This window comes from Sus scrofa, chromosome 13 (assembly GCF_054392235.1).
Source record: "Sus scrofa isolate SSC_HxYL_T2T_F1_AM1 chromosome 13, Sscrofa_HxYL_maternal_Yorkshire_Landrace_v2.0, whole genome shotgun sequence".
In the NCBI taxonomy this organism is placed as follows: Eukaryota; Metazoa; Chordata; class Mammalia; order Artiodactyla; family Suidae; genus Sus; species Sus scrofa.
This window is the reverse complement of record NC_139395.1, coordinates 153,182,247-153,205,678: the sequence shown is the minus strand read 5'-3', so window position 1 is coordinate 153,205,678 and position 23,432 is coordinate 153,182,247. Positions and strand designations below refer to the sequence as shown.

The 23,432-nt window shown below is 38.0% G+C and overlaps 2 protein-coding genes across 14 annotated transcripts in view; one reads left to right on the top strand and one right to left on the bottom strand.

Annotated features, from left to right (window-relative positions):
* Window positions 1-19,405, top strand: part of CD86 (CD86 molecule) — a 76,716-nt gene extending 57,311 nt beyond the window's left edge. For 6 of the 13 annotated variants that reach the window (XM_084987073.1, XM_005654043.4, XM_084987071.1 and 3 more), the window contains 2 exons: window positions 12,386-12,431; window positions 15,368-19,405. In XM_084987073.1, the coding sequence (XP_084843199.1) occupies window positions 12,386-12,431; window positions 15,368-15,377 (56 nt within the window). In that variant the 3' untranslated portion in view covers window positions 15,378-19,405. 13 annotated transcript variants of the gene reach the window in all.
* LOC146397704 (uncharacterized) overlaps window positions 15,024-23,432 on the bottom strand; it is a 68,607-nt gene continuing 60,198 nt past the window's right edge. Inside the window, exon 5 of the mRNA XM_084989975.1 lies at window positions 15,024-15,139. The gene's annotated coding sequence lies outside the window, so the exon portion shown is untranslated. The remainder of the gene's footprint in view (window positions 15,140-23,432) is intronic.

The following is a 23,432-nucleotide window of genomic DNA, read 5'->3' as shown; positions in this document are numbered from 1 at the left end:
GGATCTGGCATTGCTATAGCTGTAATATAGGCTGGCAGCTGCAGCTCCGATTCGACCTCTAGGCTGGGAACTTCCATATGCCTCAGGTGTAGCCCTAAAAAGCAAAAAACAAAAATAAATAAATAAAATTAACTCCTATGGATTAGCAAGTATTATGTTTCCATTACCAAATATACTAAAAATAAAAATCACCTGTAGTTCCACTGGTAAGAAAAAAATGATTATGCAAACAACATATTAGTGTACATCTTCCATATTTTTCTATGTATTAATCTATGTTTTTTTCCATAAGTGGAACAGTATTTAGAATTAGCTAAATGTGAAGAAGCAACCTTCAGCTTGGAAATAAGCTGTTTCCTAAATTTGCTTTCACATTGGGATGATTAGCTTACAAACAAAAGAAAAAGGGCTGGAGAAAGAATGTGTAAGAAGGCTTCTACCCCTAAAAAGCAATCAGAAAAATTCAGGACACTAGATAAGGGAGTTAAAGAGGATGTCCATACATGTGAGAGAATTAGAAAGGTGTTCAGGAAGCTGTCTATTGCATTTGATATGGTCCATTGCTAAATGGCAGACGACAACAAGAGAGCATAGCACACATATGAACCACTCCTGCCCCAAGAATGGGATAAAGAATATTGGTAGGAAAAAGTTGTTTGGTCAGATAGTCACCTATACCACTGAGTTTGGTCACAGAGAGAGCCTTGATGGCACTGGAGGAGGGAAATGTACCAAGTAACCATTCAATTTAGATGTGAGATATTCATAAAACTTGGATCTGTAACTTCAGCAATATCTGCACTTGCTTTGTGGACACCCCTGGCACTGGCTGTATGATAGACAGAATAATGCCACCAACAAGATGTGTACCTCCTATACCCCCAAATCCACAACATGTTACCTTACATGGCAAAAGGAACTTGCTTATGTAATATACTGACTTTAAAGTGAAGACATTATCCTGGATTATCCAGGGAGATTCAGTCTAATTATATGAGTCAGAGAACCTTTCCCACCTAAATTAGAAAGATGGGAACTGAAGAAGGAGAGATTCAAAGCCTAAGACAGGCATAGCCCACCATTGCTGCCTTGAAGATGGAGGAATGGGCCATAGGTCAAGAAGTGTGAGTGGCCTTTAGAAGCTGGGAATGGCCCTCAGCCAAAAGCCAGCAAGGAAATGGGACTCTCAGCCCACAAAGAATTAAATCCTGCCAATAGACATGGAAGCAGTCATGAAACATCCACAGAGACACAAGCTTAATGATGAGTAGATATTTCTCCAATGATGTCCTCTTAATTTAGTATTAATCCTTTTCTTAGAGGAGACAGCCCTCCAAACTAACTAATTTGGTGGCAAAAGTCCTTTCCAGTGATTGTTCAGTAATAATAGCTTTTCTATACCTCAACCATACGTATTTACCCTGTTCAGACTGTTAAATGGATAAAAGAGAAATGCCATAGTTGTTCTAGATGGTTTCTAATCTCTTTTCTCTCTCCCTTTCTCTCTCCCTCTCCCTCTATCAAATAGGGCAGTTAAGGCATGAGAAATTATAATGTTGAATGACTGTCTTTCCCCAGTGAGAAGTTACCCCGTCAGATTACCCACTAGGGAGAAAGACTAAAATAGCTCCTCCTGAAGTTTTACTTCCTCATTTGGTTCTTGTGTGACTAAAATCTGTACTGTAATAGTGTTTAGCAACTACAATTTTTACAACTTGCCTCCCTCTTACAGATCTGGAAGAGTCTCAGCTTTTTAAGGAATGATTTCTTAAAGGACAAATGTCTTTTTCAAAATCAATCATTTTAGATGTAAACAGAAACTTTCACAGGGTTAAAACCTGAAACCAGATGATATCATCACATCTACTCTTTAAAATGCTAAATTTGTAATCAAATCCAAAAATTTAGAATCTGTTTTTTTTTTTTATTGTCTGCTTTCATTTTTTAAATAGAAGCTTTTTTTTTTTTTTGAAATGGTGATGATTTTGTCATAAGTGCGAAAGGATAATGTAACTATTTGGTGTTGGTCTATAGACATCAGAAATAATGTATTTGGCTATAAGCACCGTTTTTTTGTTTGTTTGTTTGTTTTGTTTTGTTTTTTGCCATTTCTTGGGCCACTCCTGTGGCACATGGGGGTTCCCAGGCTAGGGGTCAAATCAGAGCTGTACCCGCCAGCCTATACACCACAGCCACAGCAATGCAGGATCTGAACCACGTCTGCCACCTACACCACAGCTCACGGCAACACCAGATCCTTAACCCACTGAGCAAGGCCAGGGATCAAACCTGAAACCTTGTAGTTCCTATTTGGATTCGTTAACCACTGAGCCACGACGGGAACTCCAGCACCATTGTTCTTAAGAGGAATTCTGACAAAAATAGAACTTAACTAGATTTATAAGGTATATAGAAACCCAGTCAAATAAGAAATATCTGAAATAACTGAGGATGATTAGAAAAAAAAAAAAAGCCTTGTGGGGGACACAAATGATGCCTTTAAAGCCTAAAAACTGCCATAGAGTATTAAGATTGCACATAACTGAGGCTCTAAAGGGCATCTTAATGGATGAAGGTTATAAGAGGGTATAAGGAAATAAGAGACTTTTCTAACAATTAAAGTTCTTTTAAAATTATATAGAAGACACAGACTTCTTCCTCCATGAAGGATTAACTGCTCCAGGAATCATCCTCCTGCTATAAACAAAGAATCAGACAAAATATATGTAACAACTGTGTTCAGACATTGGATAATAGGCTATAGCAAACTGTAGTTCCCCATGAGAAGGGAAAAAATGAGGTGAGCCCTATGATTGCCCCCAGCCTACTGCCCAGAGTCAGTTTCTAGGCTGCTCTGTAAGTCGGGGGAGCCCTAATACCAAAACTAGAAAAAGACAGTACAAGAAAGGAAACCTACATATATCCCTTGTGAACATAGATGCCAAAACACAACGAAATTAGCAAGTAAAATCTAGCAATGTATTAAAAGTATTAAATGTATTAACATCACAAAACAATGTGTTAGAGATTGAGATTAGGTGGGGATTAAACATTGTGATTAGGATATAAGGTAAATTCAACATCTAAATATCAAGCAATGAAACTTGCTATATTTACAGACTAAAAAGAGAAATCATGTAGATGCAGAATATATAGCAAAGGATGCAGAAAAAGCATTTGGCAAAATTAACACCCATTCATAATTTTAAAAAAGGATGAACTCTCATAAAAGTAGGAATACAAAGAAGCTTCCTGGACCTGGCAAAGGACATTTACTAAAAATTCTTTAGTTAGCATCATATTTAATGAAAAAAGACTGTTTGCTTTTGTCTAAGGTCAGGAACAAGGCAAGGGTGTCACTCCCATTGCTTTTGTTCAACACTATACTGGAGGTACTAGCCAGTGCCACAAGTCTAGAAAAATAAATAAAAGACATACATATTCGAAAGAAGGAAGCAAAACTGTTTCTTTTTTGTAGATAACATGATCATGTTTGCAGAAAAGCCTAAGGAATTCATTAAAAGCTATTAGAACTGAGTGTAGCAAAGTCGCAGGATACAAAGTCAATATACAAAATTGATTGTATTTCTACATACTAACAACAAAAATTGGACATTTAAAAAAATTAATGCCATTTACATTAGCAGCAAGTAATATTAAATTATTTCTTTATTTGGAATAAATGTTTAAAAATGAGTACCAGACCCGTATACTGAAAACTAAAAAGCCATTATTACTGTCAGAATTAAAGTAGACCTAAATGAATGGAGAATTTTGTCATGTTCATGATTTAGAACATTGGTATCTAGATATAAAGATACCAATTTCCACAAATTGACATAGGTTTCAATGCAATATCAATCAAAATCCTGGCAGGCTCTTTAATGGAAAATAAAAAGCAGATTCTAAAAGTTATATACAAATGCAAAGGACCTACAATTGTCAAAACAATTCTGAAACATGAGAACAAAGATGGAGGACTTATACTACCTAATTCCAAGATTTACTATACAACTATAGTGGTCAAGACAGTGTGTCAATGGTGAAAGGACAGACATATCAGGCAATGGATCAAAATGGAGTGTCAAAAAATAAACTCACATGATCTTATCAACTGATTTTGACAAAAGTGCCAAGGTCATGTGATGCAGAAAGCACAGCCTTTTCAACAAATGGTATTGGGTCAGTTATATCCATGTAGGAAAATATGAACCTAGACACACACAAAAAAATGACTTGAGTTCCCATCATGGTTCAGTGGTTAATGAACCTGACGAGGAACTATGAGGTTGCGGGTTCGATCCCTGGACTTGCTCAGCAGGTTAAGGATCTGGCATTGCCGTGAGCTGTCAGACACAGCTGAGATCCTGTGCTGCTGTGGCTCTGGTGTAGGCCAGCATCTATAGCTCTGATTAGACCCTACCCTGGGAACCTCCATGTGCCACAGGTGCAGCCCTAGAAAAGGCAAAATTACAAAAACAAAAACAAAAACCTTGAGATGGATCATAAATATAAGAACTAAAATTAAGAGACTTTTGAAAGAAAATGTAGAAGATTTTTGTGAGCTTAGGTTTGGCAAATCTTAGGACACAGTAAACAAAAAGCATATTATAAAAAAATTATTATTATTATAAAAAGATTGATAAACTGACCATAGTTGTCTGGGTTTATTTCTGGGTTCTCCATTCTGTTCCACTGGTCTGTATGTCTCGTTTTGTAGCTGTACCATGCTGTCGTGGTTACTGTAGCTGTGTAATATTGTCTGAAGTCTGGGAGAGTTATGCCTCTCCTGCTTGGTTTTTGTTCCTTGGGATTGCTTTGGCAATTCTGGGTCTTTGGTGGTTCTATATAAATTTTTGATTGTGTGTTCTAGTTCTGTGAAAAATGTCATGGGTAATTTGATAGGGATTGCACTGAATCTGTAGATTGCTTTGGGTAGTATGGCCATTTTAACAATATTAATTCTTGCAACCCAGGAGCATGGAATATATTTCCATTTCTTTGCATCTTCTTTAATTTCCTTGATTAATATTTTATAGTTCTCAGCATATATCTTTCACCTTATTGGTCATGTTTATTCCTAGGTATTTAATTTTGGGGGTGTGATTTCAAATGGTATTTTTTTTTTGTCTTTTGTCTTTTTAGGGCCACACCCATGGCATATGGAGGTTCCTAGGTTACGGGCTGAATTGGAGCTGTAGCTGCCAGTCTATACCACAGCACAGCAGGATCTGAGCTGTGTCTGCAATCTACACCACGGCTCATGGCAATACCAGATCCTTAACCCACTGAGCGAGGCCAGGGATCAAACCCATGTCCTCATGGATACTAGTCAGGTTCATTAACACCCGAGCCACAACAGGGACTCCTAAAAGGTATTTTCATATTTCTTTTCTAATATTTAACTGTTAGTGTACAGAAATGCAACTGATTTCCGAATGTTAATTTTGAGTCCTGCTACTTTGCTGAATTCATTGATCAGTTCAAGTAGATTTTGTATAGAATCCTTAGTGTTTTCTATATATGGTATCATGTCATCTGCATATCATAACAATTTTACCTCTTCTCTTCCAATTTGGATACCTTTTATTTTTTTTTGTTTGTACGATTACTATGGCTAGGATGTCCAATACTATGTTGAATAAAAGTGGTGAGAGTGATCATCCTTGTCTTGTTCCAGATTTTAGTGGGAAGGCCTTCAGCTTTTCTCCATTGGGTTTGTCATAAATGGCTTTTATTATGTTAAGGTATGTTCCCTCTATACCCACTTTGGTAGGAGTTTTTATCATGAATGGATGTTGGATTCTGTCAAGTGCTTTTTCTGTATATATTGAGATGATCATGTGGTTTTTGACTTTTTTTTTTTGTTAATGTAGTGTATGACGTTGATTGATTTGCATATGCTGAACCATCCTTGTGAACTTGGGATGAATCCCACTTGGTCACGGTAGATGATTTTTTTTTTTTATTGTTGGATTTCATTGGCTAAAATTTTGTTGAGAATTTTTACATCTATATTCATAAAAGATATTGGCCTATAATTTTCTTTTTTGGTAGTATCTTTGTCTGGCTTTGGTATTAGGGTGAAGGTGGCTTCATAAAATATATTTGGGAGCATTCCTTCTTCTTCAACCTTTTGGAAAATTTTAAGAAGGATGGGTATAAGCTCTTCTTTGTATGTTTGGTAGAATTCACCTGTGAAGCCATTTGACCTTGGACTTCAGTTTGAAGGAAGTGTTTTTTTTTATTACATATTCAATTTCATTTCTAGTGATTGGTCTGTTCAATTGATCTATTTCTTCTTGATTCAGTTTTGGTGGACTGGATGTCTCTAGAAAGTTGTCCATTTATTCTAGGTTGTCAAATTTGTTGAGATATAATTGTTCATAGTATTCTTTTATGGTTTTTTGTATTTCTGCAGTATCCATTGTAATTTCTCCTCTTTCATTTCTTATTTTGAGTTCTTTCTCTCTGCTTGGTGAGTCTGGCCAGAGGTTTGCCAATTTTGTTTACCCTTTCAAAAAACTAGATCTTGGTTTTATTGATTTTTTTTCCATTGTTTTTTGAATCTCTTTTTCACTGATTTCCTCTCTGATCTTTATGATTTCTTCCCTTCTGCTCACTTTAAGTTTTCTTTTTTCTATTTCTTTTAGGTGGTAGGTTAAGGTGTTGACCTGAGACTTTTCTTCTTTTTTGAGGAAGGCCTGTATTGCTATGAACTGCCTTCTAAGAACTGCTTTTGTGGCATCCCATAGATTTTGAATGGTTGTATTTTCATTACCATTTGTCTCAAGGTATTTTTTAATTTTCATTTTGACTTCCTTGATGACCCATTGTTTTTTTAGTAGCATGTTGTTTGGTCTCCATGTAGTCTTAAAGGTGGAAAGAATATAAAATGGGAAAAAGCAAGTGGTGCTGGGAAAACTGGACAGCTACATATAAATCAATGAAGCTAGAACCACCCTCACACCATACACAAAAATAAACTCAAATTAGCTTAGAGACTTAAACAGAAGACAAGACACCATAAAACTACTAGAAGAGAACATAGGCGAAACATTCTCTGACATTAACCATACAAATGTTTTCTTAGGTCAGTCTCCCAAGGCAATGGAAATAAAAACAAAAATAAAACAATGAGACCTAATGAAACTTAAAATATTTTTCATAGCAAAGGAACCCATAAAAAAAGACAACCTATGGAATTGGGGAAAATAGTTTCAAATGATGAAACCAACAAGGGCTTAATCTCCAAAATACACAAATAATTCATACAACGCAATGGCAAAAAACAACCCAATTGAAAAGTGAGCAGAAGACTGGAATAGACATTTCTCCAAGGGAGACATATAGATGGCCAAAAGGCACATGAAAAAATGCTCAACATCCTTGATTATTAGAGAAATGCAAATCAAAACTACAATGAAGCAACACTTCACACCTATCAGAATGGCCATCACTAATAAATCTACAAATAACAAATGCTGGAGAGGGTATAGAGAAAAGGGAACCCTCCTACACTGCTGGTGGAAATGTAAACTGGTGCAACCACTATAGGCAACAGTTTGGAGGTACCTCATAAAACTAAATATAGAACTACCATATAATCCAGCAATCCCACTCCTGGGAATATATCCAGAAAAAACTTTCATTGAAAAAGATACATGTGGAGTTCCCGTCGTGGCTCAGTGGTTAACGAATCCCACTAAGAACCATGAGGTTGTGGGTTCAATCCCTGGCCTTGCTCAGTGGGTTAAGGATCCGGCATTGCCATGAGCTGTGGTGTAGGTTGCAGATGCGGATCAGATCCCAAGTTGCTGTGGCTCTGTCATGGGCCAGTGGCTACAGCTCTGATTCGACCCCTAGCCTGGGAACCTCCATATGCTGCAGGAACAGCCTAAGAAATGGCAAAAAGACAAAAAAGAAAAAAGAAAAAGAAAAAGATACATGCAGCCCTATGTTCACTGAGCCTTATTCACAATAGCCAAGGCATGGAAACAAACTAAACGCCCAATGACAGACAAATGGATTAAGAAGATGTGGTACATATACACAATGGAATACTACTCATCCATTAAAAAGAACAAAATAATGCCATTTGTAGCAACATGGATGGAACTAGAGACTCTCATACTAAGTGAAGTAAGACAGAAAGAGAAACACAAATACTTTATGATATCACATATCTAGAATCTAATATATGGCACAAATGAACCTATCTACAGAAAAGAAACAAACTCATAGACACAGAGAACAGACTTGTGGTTGCCAAGGGGGAGGGGAATGGAGTGGGACGGACTGGGAGTTTGGGGTGGATAAGCAATGAGATTTTGCTGTATAGAGCAGTGAACTATATCTAATCACTTTTGATGGAACATGCTGAAGGATAATGTGAGAAAAAGAATATATATATATGTATAACTGGGTCACTTTGCCGTTCAGCAGAAATTAACAGAACATTTTAAATCAACTATAATTAAAAAAATTTTAGGGCGTTCCCATTGTGGCACAGCAGAAACAACTAGTATTCATGAGGATGCGAATTCGATCCCTGGCCTCACTCAGTGGGTCAGGGATTTGGCATTGCCATGACCTGTGGTGTAGGTCACAGATGCAGCTTGCATCCCACATTGCTGTGGCTGTGGTATAGGCCAGAAGCTGTAGCTCCAATTTGACCCCTAGCCTGGGAACTTCCACATGCTGTGGGTGTGGCTCTAAAAAAGAAAAAAGAAAGTTTTTAAAAGATTGATAAACTAAACTAAATCAAAATTTAAAATTTTTGCCCTCTGACTTTGTTAAGATCATGAAAAGTTAAGCTCCACATTGGGAGAAAATTCTTGCAAAATAAAAATCTGATAAAGGACTTCTAAGCAGAATATATAATTATATATTACTACTCAGTAAAGAGAAGATAATCCATAAGACAAAAGGCAGAGAGCAAAAGACTTGAACAGATACATCACATAAGAAGATACACAATTTTCCAATAAGCACAGTCACACAGTCATAACATCATTAGTCATTGGGGAAATATAAATTCAAGCCATAATAAGACACCCAACACACCCACTGAGATGGCTAAAATTTAAAGGACTGATAAATATCAAGTGTTGGAGAGGATGTGAAGCAGCTGAAATTATCGTGCACTGCTATAAAATCTAACAATCCTAGATATTTACCCATAAGAAAGACAAACGTCTATTTGCACACACACACACAATGTCCATAGCAGTTTTCTTCATTATACTGAAAACCTAGCATCCTGAATTCTCAGTTGGTGAATGGATAAACAAATGGCAGTATATTCATACAATGAAATACTGCTGAGCCATAGAAAGGAATGGGCTGCTGGTAACATGAAACAACATGAGTGAATTTCAAAAGCATTAAGCTAAGTGAAGACTTCAGACACAAAGACTCTTATTTATATTCATATAAATCCTAGAAAAGTCAGAACACCGTGACATTAAGTAGATCAGTGGTTATAGGCAACAGGGTGGAGGAAAGGAATTGATTGAAAAGGAGCTGGAGAGAACTATTTGGGCTTATATAAATGTTCTACGTCTTGCTTATGGTGGTAGTTACATGTTTGCATTTGTTAAACTCACCAAAATCTATATGGAAAATGATAAAATTTTACTGTATACTATCTTTCAGTAAAGCTGATTATTTTTCAACACATACATGGGCACACACAAAGAGAACTGCCAAAGATAGAAAGTGTTCAACACCATCAGGGGTGTTGTTGAAAGGATTACTGGGGTCCCTAAGTTCCTCCATGGATACTGAGTTAACAACCCCTGCTGCAAAGTTCTGAGTGGGACAATAGCACTATCACAACAGTCAACACAGAGGAATTTACAAGTTGCATCAGGAATAAGTCCACGCCAATAGTAGCACAGACTTTGGGAAATTTAGCCCTGCTAGAGGATTCCCACTTAAGCCTGTACATGCAAAATTGAATATTATTTGGTAATACTAGCTGGATAACCCATTTAGGCATCAACATCTTCAAGATTTCTTTCTAAACCTTACTGTCAGAAAAGGTTTGGAAATGTTTTTTCCCATCACTAAATGATTTGCTAAAACTAAATGTGTTATAACCCAGGAATATTTTTATTTTAGCAAATGGAGCTGTAAGTGAAAACCCTATTCCTAATATTAGAACCTAAGGCATGGGAGTTCCCATTGTGGCTCAGTGGAAAGCAATCTAATACCCATGAGGATGCAGGTTGGATCCCTGGCCTCACTCAGTGGGTTAAGGATCCAGCACTGCTGTGAGCTGTTGGCATAGTCTGCAGACACAGCTATGATGTGGTGTGGCTGTGGCATAGGCTGGCAACTATAGCTCTGATTCGACCTCTAGCCTGGGAACCTCCATATGCAGTGGGTACTGCCCTAAAAAGACAAAAACAAAACAAAACAAAACAGACAAAAACTTAATGCACAATGTGCACAGGAAGGCATTTATTTATTTATTTTTTCTTAATGAATTTTATTGCATTTATAGGTGTACAACAATCATCACAACCAAATTTTATAGCATTTCCATCCCAAACCCACAGTGCATCCCCCCACACCCCAACCTGTCTCATTTGGAAACCATAAGTTTTCCAAGTCTGTGAGTCAGTATCTGTTCTTCAAAGAAGTTCATTGTGTCCTGTTTTTACATTCTACATGTAAGTGATAGCATTTGATGTTGGCGTCTCATTATCTGACAGACTTCACTCAGCATGATAATTCTCAGGTCCATCCATGTTGCTGCAAATGCAGTTATTTCTTTCCTTTTAATGACTGACTAATACTCCGTTTTGTATATGTACCTCAACTTCTTTATCCACTTCTCTGTCAATGGACATTTAGGTTGTTTCCATGTCTGGACTACTGTATAGAGTGTTGCAATGAACACTGGAGGACATGTGTCTTTTCGAGTCATGGTTATTTCTCTGGATAGATGCCCAAGAGTGAGATTGCTGGATCAAATGGTAATTCTATTTTTAGTTTTCTGAGGAATCTCCATACTGTTTTCCACAGTGGTTGCACCAATTTACAATCCCACCACCCGTGTACTAGGGTTCCTTTTCTCCACACCCTCTCTAGCACTTAATGTTTGTAGACTTTTCGATGATGGCCATTCTGGCCAGTGTAAGGTGGTACTTCATAGTGGTTTTGATTTGCATTTCTCTAATAATTAGTGATGTTGAACATCTCTTCATGTGTTTTTTTGGCTATCTATATGTCTTCTTTGGAGAATTGTCTGTTTAGATCTTCTGCCCATTTTTTTGATGGAGTTGTTTGTTTTTTTGCTATTGAGCTGTAGGAGGTGTTTAGAAATTTTGGAGATTAATCCCTTGTCAGTCGATTCATTTGCAGATCTTCTCCCATTCTATCGATTGTTTTGTTTAGGGTTTCCTTTGCTATGCAGAAACTTTTAAGTTTAATTAAGTCCCATTTTTTTAATTTTTGCTATTACTGCCATTACTCTAAGAGGTGGATCTGAGAAGATGTTGCTGTCATTTATGTCACAGAGTGTTTGGCCTATGTTTTCCTCTAAGAGTTTTATAGTCTCTGGCCTTATAACTAGGTCTTTAATCCATTTTGAGTTTATTTTTGTGTATGGTGTTAGGAAGTGTTCTAATTTCATTCTTTTCCATGTGGCTGTCCATTTTTCCCGGCACCACTTATTGAAGGGGCTTTCTTTTCTCCATTGTATATTCTTTCTCCTTTGTCATAGATTAGTTGACTGTAGGTGCATGTGTTTAATTCTGGGCTTTCTATCCTGTTCCACTGATCTATATTTCTGTCTTTGTGCCAGTACCACAAGGTTTTGATGACTGTTGCTTTGTAGTAGAGTCTGAAGTCAGGGATCCTGATTTCTCCAGCTCCATTATTCTTTTTCAGGATATTTTTGGCTATTCTGGGTCTTTTTTTTTTTTTTTTCCGTATTTTCTAGGGCCGTGCCCACAGTATACGGAGGTTCCCAGGCTAGGGGTCCAATTGGAGCTGTAGCTGCTGGCCTACACCAGAGCCACAGCCATGCCAGATCTGAGGCGCATCTGAGACCTACACCACAGGTCACAGCAATGCCGGATTCTTAACCCACTGAGGGAGGCCAGGGATCGAACCGAAACCTCATAGTTCCTAGTGGGGTTTGTTAACCACTGAGCCATGACAGGAACTCCTATTCTGAGTATTTTGCACTTCCAAAAAGATGAAAGAAGCTCCTCCTCAGTCTCCATGAAATTTCATCAAGGAATTGTCTATTTTACATATATAGACACAACGATTTCTTTCTGAGTCCTAGGACTTAGGAGCCTCTTCAAACTTTCCCTCTCTTCTTGTCTATGGGCAATACATTTTCTGAGACTGTTTTTGTCTCTTTCAGAAACCATCAAAATGAACAGGAAGGCGAGTGAACAAACTAAGAACAGGTGAGTCCTGGCCCTACAACATTGCTAAAAGAGGTACCATCCCCGCAAAGTCTATAACTTAAATAGGCTTGGTATGAGGCCTGCTGGGACCTCAGCATACATGAATTAATGGAGAGGAAAAGGAAAGTGAGACTAGTTAGGACTTGGAGGAAAAGTCCTACCTATACATGGATGGCGGTGTGCTCAATGCATAGTGCCCAAGGGTCATAACAACCTCAGTTGTAGTCAAGTAAAAAATTAATACCAAAGGGGTCTGCTGTGGTAAGCATGGGCTGTATCCTATTTACCATGGTAACCCCAGTACCTAGCATAATGCCTGGACTAGAAGGAATGAATGGATAAATGAGGAGTGATAATTTGCTAACTTTAACCTCACTGTCCTTGCATCTGCTGTGCCCTCTGCCTGGAATGTGCTTCTGCCACTTCTTTACTCATTCTTCAGATCTTGGCTCAATCTGCACTTCCTTAAAAACCCTTCCCAAACTAGATTATGCCAGCCTGTTATAGTATCATATAGATCCCTGTGCTTTTTCTTATATCACCAGCTTATACTTATATGTTTGTGTAATTATCTTATTAAACACTATAAACACTATAAACCAAACTCTATAGAGGGCATGGAACATATCAGTGAAGTTCATCATTGTGCTGCCAGCACCCGGTATAGTGCCTGGCATACAGAGGTGCTCAATTATGTTTTTTAATTGTGAAAATGCAGCAGCAGATATGTTTGAATCTATAGAAAATAGCCTTTGAATAACAACAGTTTTCGGTAGTTGCAGTTTTCATGGTGAACACTGGCTGAGAGATGATAGGACTTACTTATAGAATGTATACTCTAATGGTTTTATAAATGCATAACATGCTGAAAAGGACTTTTGTGGAAAAGTAAACATTATTCATCAGAGCTATAGCTGCTAGCCTACACCACATCCCCAGCAAATTCCAGATCTGAGCCATGTCTGTGACCTACACCACAACTCACGGAAACGCCAGATCCTTAACCCACTGAGCGAGGCCAGGGATTGAACCCGCATCCTCATGGATACTAGTCAGATTCATTTCTACCGAGCCACAATGGGAACTCCCTATCCTTTTCTTTATATTATCTTTTGTTCACATATAAGGGTTATGGAAAGCACAATTTGCTGAAGTACTTTTCTCCTTTTTTTAAGAATTCAAGTTTTCAGTTTTTAAAAAATTTTGATTCATTTAAACTAAAAAAAAAAAAAAATAAAGTAAAGTTTACTAATTTCTCCCACCTCCTACCCCCTACTTCTGGCATCAATCTGTTCTCTGTATCTATGAGGTTGATTTTTTAAATTATTATTTTTTAGATTCCATATGTAAGTGCAATAACACACTATTTGTCTTTCTCTGACTGACTTCACTTAGCCTAATAACCTTGAGTCCATCCATGTTGTCACAAGTGGCAAGATTTCATTCTTTTTTATGGCTAATATTCCACTGTGTGTGTATGCATGCACGTGCACATGTTTGTGTCTGTGTGTGTATCACAGTCTTTATCCATTCATCTATTAGTGAACACTTGCTTACATGTCTTAACTATTAAAATAAATGTCTCTTGAAAAATAAATGTACGCATGAAAGAATATACAAAGATTCTTGGTGAGCCATCCTTTCACATGATGCAATCAGATTATCTGTACCTCCACCTTCCTTGAGAAACTGGGTTCTCAAGAATATCAAGACCTGATCATGGAGGTCCCTTTTTGACCCAGTGGAAACAAATCTGACTGGAATCCATGAGGGTGAAGGTTCGTTTCCTGGCTTCACTCAGTGGTTTGGGGATCTGGCGTTGAGGTGAGCTGTGGTGTAGGTCGAAGACACGACTGGGAATTTCGAGTTCCTGTGGCTGTGGTGTAGGCTGGCGGCTGTAGCTCCAATTTAACTCCTAGCCTGGGATCGTCCATATGCCGCAGTGCGGCCCTGGAAAAAAAAAAAAAAAAAAAGAAAAAAAGGCCTGATCACATAGTCATGGGGTCAAAGCAACCTTTAGTCAAAAGAAAAAAAAAACGCTGATAAAATCTGAATGAGCTCTGTGGATAGTATCAATTTCAGTTTTCTGCTTTGATATTATATATATTTATGCAGCAACATTTTTTCTTTTTTATCTTTTTGCCTTTTCTAGGGCCACACTTGCGGCATATGGAGGTTCCCAGGCTAGGGGTCGAATCGGAGCTGTAGCTGCCGGCCTACACCAGACCCACAGCAACATGGGATCCGAGCCGCGTCTACAACCTACACCACAGTTCACAGCAGCGCTGGATCCTTAACCCACTGAGCAAGGGCAGGGATCGAACCTGCAACCTCATTGTTCCTAGTCGGATTCATTAACCACTGAGCCATGATGGGAACTCCAATGCAGCAACATATTATCATGAGGGAAATAGGACATGGGGTACATGACATGGCACCACCCTGTACTTTTCTCTTTTGATAATACCCTATGAATGTATAGTTATTTCAAAATAATATTTAATAAATACAATTTTAACTTAAAAAAAAAAAAAAAACAGCATGGCCACAGAGACACAGTCATGATCCCAGAGGGCATAGCCCCCAGCATACCCAGCACTTATCTGGATGCACTTATCTCCACTGTGCGTCTCAGAGTCCTAAATGGTGAGCCTAGGTGTTGCAGTCTTGCTGTCCTGTCACAGCCAGTTCAGGCTCTCCTGAAGAGCCTGCAGAGGAAAGGCAGCAGGGGATCAGCATAAGGCAGAGGCAGGCCAGACAGAAATCAAGATAACTATTTAGAAAGTGTGAATGGCAGATCTCCACCTCTCTGCAATAGTTTGTTTCTCCTTGTTACTACTGCAATGTCCCCCTCTATTCTGCCCTATTGTTGAAATCTAAGAATGTGGCTCTACTGTGAAATCTCACCAGTCTTTTTTTCTATTTTTCCAGAGCAGAAGTCCATGAACGATCTGATGATGCCCAGTGTGATGTTAATATTTTAAAGACAGCCTCAGATGACAACAGTACTACAGATTTTTAATTAAAGAGTAAACTCCATATGACTATCCATTTTTTAAATGCTTTCCTTTTCAAGTTTTGACTGACCTTTTTCCTGTCTCTCTACCCTTCCCAGAAGGCAAGAAAATATTACTGTTAATAATAGGAGGGGCTTCAAGACTCTCTTGAAATGAAGCAGCCTCTCTATATTGCCAGCTTTGCTCCCTAAGTCAGGAGCAGATTTTAACTATTTCTTTCCATTTCAGAGCACACTTGGTGGGTCCAGCCTACCTAACTGGTTCCTGGCTCAGGAATCATGTATTTAAGACTAACACTTCCTTTTTCAGATTTGGTCTCTTTTTCTTAATTTTATAAATTATATTTTATGTAGAACTCCCAATTACTAGATTTGTGCCTTTTATCTACTCTGAATTCTCAGGTAGTACCTTATGCCATCTTATATACCTGTGACTGAACAACTACCTCTTCAGTCTGGCTGGGAGTTATGTATTTTATGACCTTATAAAGTTAATAGTAATATTTTAAAGTATAAAGAAATGTGTTCTGTAATAATGTAATAATGGAGAAAAGCCCATCCTCTGCTAAGGAGTTCCTTCCCTCTGTGAGGGTAAGGAAAGTGGGGGGCCTAGTGTGCTAACAATGAGCAGACCAACTCAAAATCTGGGAAATTAAGAGTGACAAAGAAGGGACCAGTTCTGTAGCCTTTACTAGCTGGGCTGTTGCTAATATTGAGAAGGATCCACCTGCCCAAGAAGCTACTACTAAGCCTTAGCAAGGAGTGCTGGATAAAGCAGGAAGTGCCATGCATCAAAAACCCCACTTCTCTTCTCGAAAAAAAAAAAAAAATGATTGAGATGATGGCTTGGGGACAACTGTGTGAGAGCCAATAGAGAGATCACAAGACTCAAAAGAGGGAAAATAAAAGATCTTGACCAACAGAGACACACATGAATGTCTAGTCCGTCCAGTCCTTCGACAAACCTTGGGACCAGCAACAGATGGACAGTCTGTCCAAATGGACTAAGGCCGACAGCAGTTTCCCTGGTGTTTGGTGAGAGATTTTCATGATAGTCAAGTTGTAATGTTCCATCTGGCTGTAAGCAGAGCTGGGGAGGGAGACCTATCATCTAAATCACGAGGTGAATGGAAGAGGCTTAAGACTCTTTCAGTGAAAGGCTGAGGGAGAAGCAGCTAGAGTGGAATTAGGAAGACCAGAATGCAAATCACCCAGAGGCTGACTTAGCCTACAGAATCCTAAGGAGATACTGGCTGGCCCAGAGCAGAGCCAGCAAACTTGTGACTGAGGACTGTCTATGCATCATTCTCAACAACAGGAAAACTGGGTGCAGGAGAAGAATATACTAGCCCAGTAGAAATAAGTTAGGGGACCCTGGCTGTAAGGCAGCATCACTAAGGGATAGAGCAGCCTCAGTTTAAATCTAAGGAGAACTTTGGGAGGTCCAAGCTGCAGAAATAGTAGTAGTTTTTCCCTATATAAAGGACCCTAAAGAGTTGCAGATGGCTGTGCTAGCCATGCTCATACATATTACCATTTGTATTACCATTTGCTCTGCCCTGTCCTTGCCTTCATTAGGCTTTAAGCACCTTGCTGTTTCCTAACATGTTTTATACAGAGCATTTATCAATACATTTCTATCAAGTTGATGTAAAAGTCTATATTTTCTTCTTCTACTTCAACAGTACATAGAATATGATATTACCCTCTCTGTCCTCCTAATGTACACCCCTCCTTTTAACATCTCTAAAGGTAGCCCCACTCACTAGTCACCTGGTCAAAAGCCTCTAACCCATCCCAAACCCTCCTCTCTTCCCTTTCCTCTAACAACTGTATAAGAAAGGGGGTCTTACATGATTCTCTATGTTTAGATAATAAGATATATGTCAGATAAGAGAGGTCATTTCTGAGGACAACTGGGGAATCTGGAATTAAGGAAGGGATAATTGCTTTTCAATTTATAATGTTTTCTACCGTGTAATGTGTGCTCGCAGTGTATTAAACAAATGCTTAGTATAAAAATCATCCCTTGGAAATACTATGATTATAAAATAAAAGCAGATAACTGTACTGTATATTTGAAAGTTGCTAAGAGAGTACATCTTAAGTTTTCATCACAAGAAAAAAATTTATAATTATGTGTGGTGATGGATGTTAACTTATTGTAGTGATCATTTCATAATATATACTATACCAAAATGTTATGTTGTACACCCAAAACTAATACAATGTTACTTGTCAATTAAAAATAAATAAATGTGTATATATATGTGTGTGTATATATATATATATATGGCACATATATATATATAAATATGACCATATATATGTGTGTGTATATATATATGGCCATATATATATATGGCATTGAGACGAGTCAGGAAAATTATGGGGGATAAAAAACTCTACAGGCTCTGTGAGGGTTGAGATTTCTTCACCAGTGGATCCCAGGCACCTAAGGTAGTACCTCAAAACTGTTAAAAGACTGAATGAAACATTATCATGCCATCCACAAAAACAGAAATATAGATCAATGGAACAGGATAGGAAGCCCAGAAATAAACCCATGCATCTATGGTCAATTAATCTATAACAAAGGAGCTGAGACTACACAACAGAGGAAAGACAATCTCTTCAATAAGTGGTGCTGGGAAAACTGGACAGCTGCATGTGAAAGAAAAATTAGATCATTCTCTAATACCATGCACAAAAATAAACTCAAAATGGATTATGGACCTAACTATAAGACCAGATATTATAAAACTCTTAGAGGAAACCTTAGGCAAACCCTCTCTGACATAAACTGCAATATCTTCTCAGATCAACCTCTTAGATAATGAAAATAAAAGCAAAAATAAACAAATGGGACCTAATTAAACTTAAAAGCTTTTGCACAGCAAAGGAAACTATAAATGAAACAAAAAGACAACCCACAGAATGGGATAAAGTATTTACAAATGAACCAATCAACATGAGATTAATCTCCAAAGTATAAAAAGAGCTCATACAGTTCAAAATCAAAACAAATAAACAACCCAATTCAAAAAATGCGCAGAAGATCTAAACATATGTGTCTCCAAAGAAGACATACAGATGGCCAAAAAGCATATGAAAAGATACTCATCATTGCTAATTATTAGAGAAATGCAAATCAAAACCACCATGAAGTATCACTTCACCTTGGTCAAAATGGCCATCATCAAAAAGACTACAAATAATAAATGCTGGAGAAAATGTGAGGAAAGGGGAACCCTCCTGTATTATTTACACTATGGAAAGCAGTATGGAGGTTCCTCAAAAAACTAAAAGTAGAACTACAATGTGATCCAGCAGTCCCACTCCTGGGCATGTATCCAGAGAAAACTGTAATTCAAAAAGATACATCCACCTCAGTGTTCACTGTAGCACTATTTACAATAGTCAAGACATGGAAGCAACCTAAATGTCCATTGACAAAGGAATGGATAAGGAAGATGTGGTGATATATACAATGGAATATTACTCAGCCATAAAAAGAATGAAATAATGCCATTTGCAGCAACATGGATGGAACTAGAGATTATCATACTAAATGAAGTCAAATATTATATAATATTACTTACATGTAGAATCTAAGATACAAATGAACTTAATTACAAAATAAAAACAGTCTTACAAACTTCAAAACAAACTTACAGTGACCAAAGTGGACAGGTTTGAAGGGGATGGATTGGGGGTTGGGGATAGGCATATGCACACTATTGTATATGGAATAGATGGTCAACAGGCACCTGCTGTATAGCACAGGGAACTCTACCCAATATTCTGTAATAACCTTGGGAAAACAATATGAAAAAAAATGGATCTGTATATATGTATAACTGAATCACTTTGTTGTACAGCACAAATTATCATAATGTTGTAAATCAACTATAATTCAATAAAACTTAAAAATAAATAAAACAAATAATTAAAAAAACATTAACATGCCCTCTGAAAACATCCCCTCGTTGCATATTCAATTCTCTAGAATTTCGGTGTTCCAAGTCTGGGGGAAAGAAACCTAAAAAAGATGAAAAGTGGTCATTACGTATACTGATAGTACTAGCTAACATTATTGGTGTTTATTTTGTACCAGGAACTCTTCCAAACCTTTCAACTCACTAGTCCATTTAATCTTCACAACACTGTAACGTAGGTAGTGGGCTATTATGCTCATTTTGTTAATGAGGAAACATAAGCATAGAAAAGTCTAAGTGATTTACCCAAGATCTCTAACTTAGTTAAGTGGCAGAGCTGGGGGATATTTTGTGAATCATCATTCCTTTCACCCCTTTATTTCCCAGCCTTGTGTTTTCTGGCTATAGAAGAGGCAGCATTTTGGTTGGTTATGGGTTGAGTGCCTACACTCCATCTTACCCTACACTACCTCAGCCTCCCAAGGTGGTACTTCCAGAAGACCCATCACTGAGTTTTCCAGAAGCCATTCCATTATCTCATAAGGCTAGAAGCTGTGAATAATAAGGCACGTGATATGAGCAATGAATATGAGTTTGTGGCAAATAGAAACTTGAACTACAGCTACCAGCTCCAACTCCTCCACCTCTGCCTCTGTCACTTATTTTAGAATCCACCCTCCTCCCTCTACCATTCTGAAGCCAGTTTCACCAGAAGGATCCTCACATTTGTGAATCCAGGCTATAAAGCAAAGAGTCATCTCTGACCACTGCCTCTAACCTTCTCCTTGGCACCCACTGCCAACCTCACACTGCAGCCACATCTGGTCACCACCAGGCCAGGCAAAGTTTCTTCCAGCTTTAGCATCCACCCCCTCTTTTCTCATCAGGCCCTTATTTCCTCATTCCAGGAACATGACAGTCACCACTCAAATAATCCCAGTCTACTGTCTCTCTTACCCTGCATTTTGACCGAAACATCGAAAGGAACAAGGAGATAAATGGTGAAAAAAAGGTTTTTCTCATGTCCCTCTTCCCTAGCCTGCAGAGGCAGCTCAGATCTCCAGCTTCTTACGCATCTTTCAATAGACACTCTATATCTATATGTAAGTTTGTGCGTGTGTGTATGTGGTGTGTGTGTATGTATGCATATGTACATATATTGCTTGTGTATACATATATATATATACACATATGTATATGTATGTATGTTTCCCCCTTATTCAGGCAGATTTGGTTTTATCCTATACCTAAGCAACCTAAACTCAGGCTCTTGAAAAGAAAATTAAGAGAGATCCCAGTCTTTAGTGTAATCCTTCAAATTAAAAACATACTTCTTTCTTATATCAGTTTTCTGTAACACCTATATGCAAACATTATTATGGATTTTATGAAAGTGAGGTTCCTTTGGCTTTCATCATGGCTACCTGTTCATTCCAGGAGGAAAAATATAGATACAGAGTTTTTCACTGTCTTCAGACAAAAATTTCTGAACCTGTTCCAATCTGAAAAAGTTACACCCTCAGTCTGGTGAAAAATAGTCATTCTGCACTGGATCTCCTGATTCCTGCATTTCATGTATCTCTCTCTTGATTTACTCACTCACTTTGGTTGTGCATACATATCCACCAGTAACTTTCTGAGAAAGGATATGGGGGAAGTAAATTCAATGATATTTTTTGTATCTAAAAATGTCTTTCTCCTATTCTCCCACTTAATTGTTTGGCTTAATAGAGAATTTGGGGTTAGAAATCATTTCCATTGTCTCCAGCCTCCAATGATGCTGTTGGAAGATCTACAGATATTATCTTTTTATGTGTCGGCTTTGAGAATCTTTTCTTCATCTCCAGTTGTTCTTACATTTTGTAATAAAATGCCTATTCAGACACTACAATTAGCACCGAGGTAGCCTCTTCTATCTGGAAACTCACTGCAGGAAAATTTTCCTGGAATGTTTCATTGATTATTCCCCCCCCCCATTTCTCTCATCTCTCATTCTAGTACATTGGATTGTAATGTTGTATCTCCTAGAATGATTCTCCTGTTTTCTTATCTTTCTCTCCTATTTTATGTCTTTTTGTTTTTTGTTCTGTTCCTTAAAGATTTCCTCAACTTTATCTCCCAATCTTTCTGTTGTATTTTTTATTTATGTCATGTTTTAATTTTGTTCCTTGAATGTTTCTTTTTCCAAGGACCTTGTTCTTCATGGTTGAAATATCATCTCCCAACTCTATGAAGGTAGTAATGCCAGGTTAAATTTTATTTTTCCTGCATTGTCTCTGAATCCTCCAAGTTGTTTCTTCCTATTTGATTGCTTTGATCTATATCATCCATGTTGGGAGATTCCTCAAATATCTGATACGCCTCAATTGCCTGTTAATGATTAAAAGATGGAACTGAAAATTTGTTTAGAGGATCTAAGTCTATAGACCGTCTCGTTAACTTTAGTTTTACTGAAAGGGATCTGGTAGATGAGCTTTGTTGAGAAACCATGTTAGGGTTGGGTCTTTCCACTTGGGCTGCTGTTTTTCCAGTATCTTGCCTGAAAGGTAGAAGTCTGGCTGTCAGCATTTTGGGAGCCAAGAAAAAGAAGAGGAGTGTGTGTGTACATGTCTCAGTGTGTGTTTGTGTGTGTGTATGTGTGTGTGTGTGTGTGTGTGTTAGTGGCTGAGTCTCTGCAATCTTTAGTCAATATGTATTACTTTGTCCATTTGTTTTCACTTTGGTAACTCCATCCTCAAATGTATGATCTCTTTCAAATTCAAACACTTTCTGCTTTACCCTCTCCAGAGAATGAGACTCCAGATTTCTGCCAGGGTGGGAGAGGGAAGTTGCCTAATAGTACAGAGTGGGAAGAGAGAACTCAGCTTCTCAAACAACTTTTAAACAGTCTTCCTTATTTTGGCCCTCATCTTTCCCAACAATACTCACCCTTGATTGGTTCCCAGTCTTGTAGGTTCCCGAGGCTTCTGATGACTCTACAGAATAAACTGAGTTGATTCTTGGTTTCTATACTGACAGGCAAGGTAAGTTACCATGCATCCATCTCCTTTTCAGACTCCAAACTGTTGTCTCCTTTCCTATTCTTATACTTTAAATTAAAAAATAATCTTTTCTTTAGTTTTATTGGAATTTTAGAAGGTAATGGGATTAGACGTGTATATATAATATACCATCTTATTGGGAATTCCACTACTCAAAATTTTTAAGAACTCTACCATTGACTGCCTTCAGCCTGAAAACCCAAGTCATTAACAATGTGACTCAAAACTAACTCAACTCTTTATCAACCTTATTTTTCCCTTTCCTCATATTGGATATCCATGATGCTGCCAGATTTAGCTCTTAATCATTTCCAAAATATAGCTTGTATTATCTGGGTTATTTTCACTTATGTTATTCTGTGTCTCTGCAATACTTCTCCCCTTGTTCATCATTAAGCTTGGCTCAAATACCACTACCTTTACTGGGTTATATACCTCACCACTGCCCATGCTGCACACAGTTGACATAATATCTTATGGTCCAAGATATCCATCTCAACAATAATTCATTCCTGTCCCAACATTTTACTTCCCCACCAAGCACCACTACTCTGGCCACTGGCCAATATATAGAGAAGCTCCAGGGTATCTTCAAGCCACTGAATAAGCAAATGTTCTTATGCACAACGTTAGTCCTAAACTTCTTGGTCTGGGCAGCTTCATTCTGCACCTGCCAATTTCTCCCCAGCCATCCTGGCTTTCAAGCACCCAACTGCCTCCTGTCCTTGTGACACCACATAGACCTAACAATAAACTCCTGCTCCCAGGTTAGAACTTTAGTTTCCCACTCTAGGAACGACTTGGATTCACTCTCTTAAAAAAAGCTGCCTCAGGCCACCCAGGATAATCATCCCCCTACCAACTCAGCTTTCAGAACCCATTATTTTAGAGCATTCATACCAGACCAGCTCTCCCTAGTCAAAACGAAGCAGGATTACAGAGTACATACAGGACTCTGTATAGAAGGCAGTGGTATCTACCTTCTATCTATCCCTTAATTTTGGCA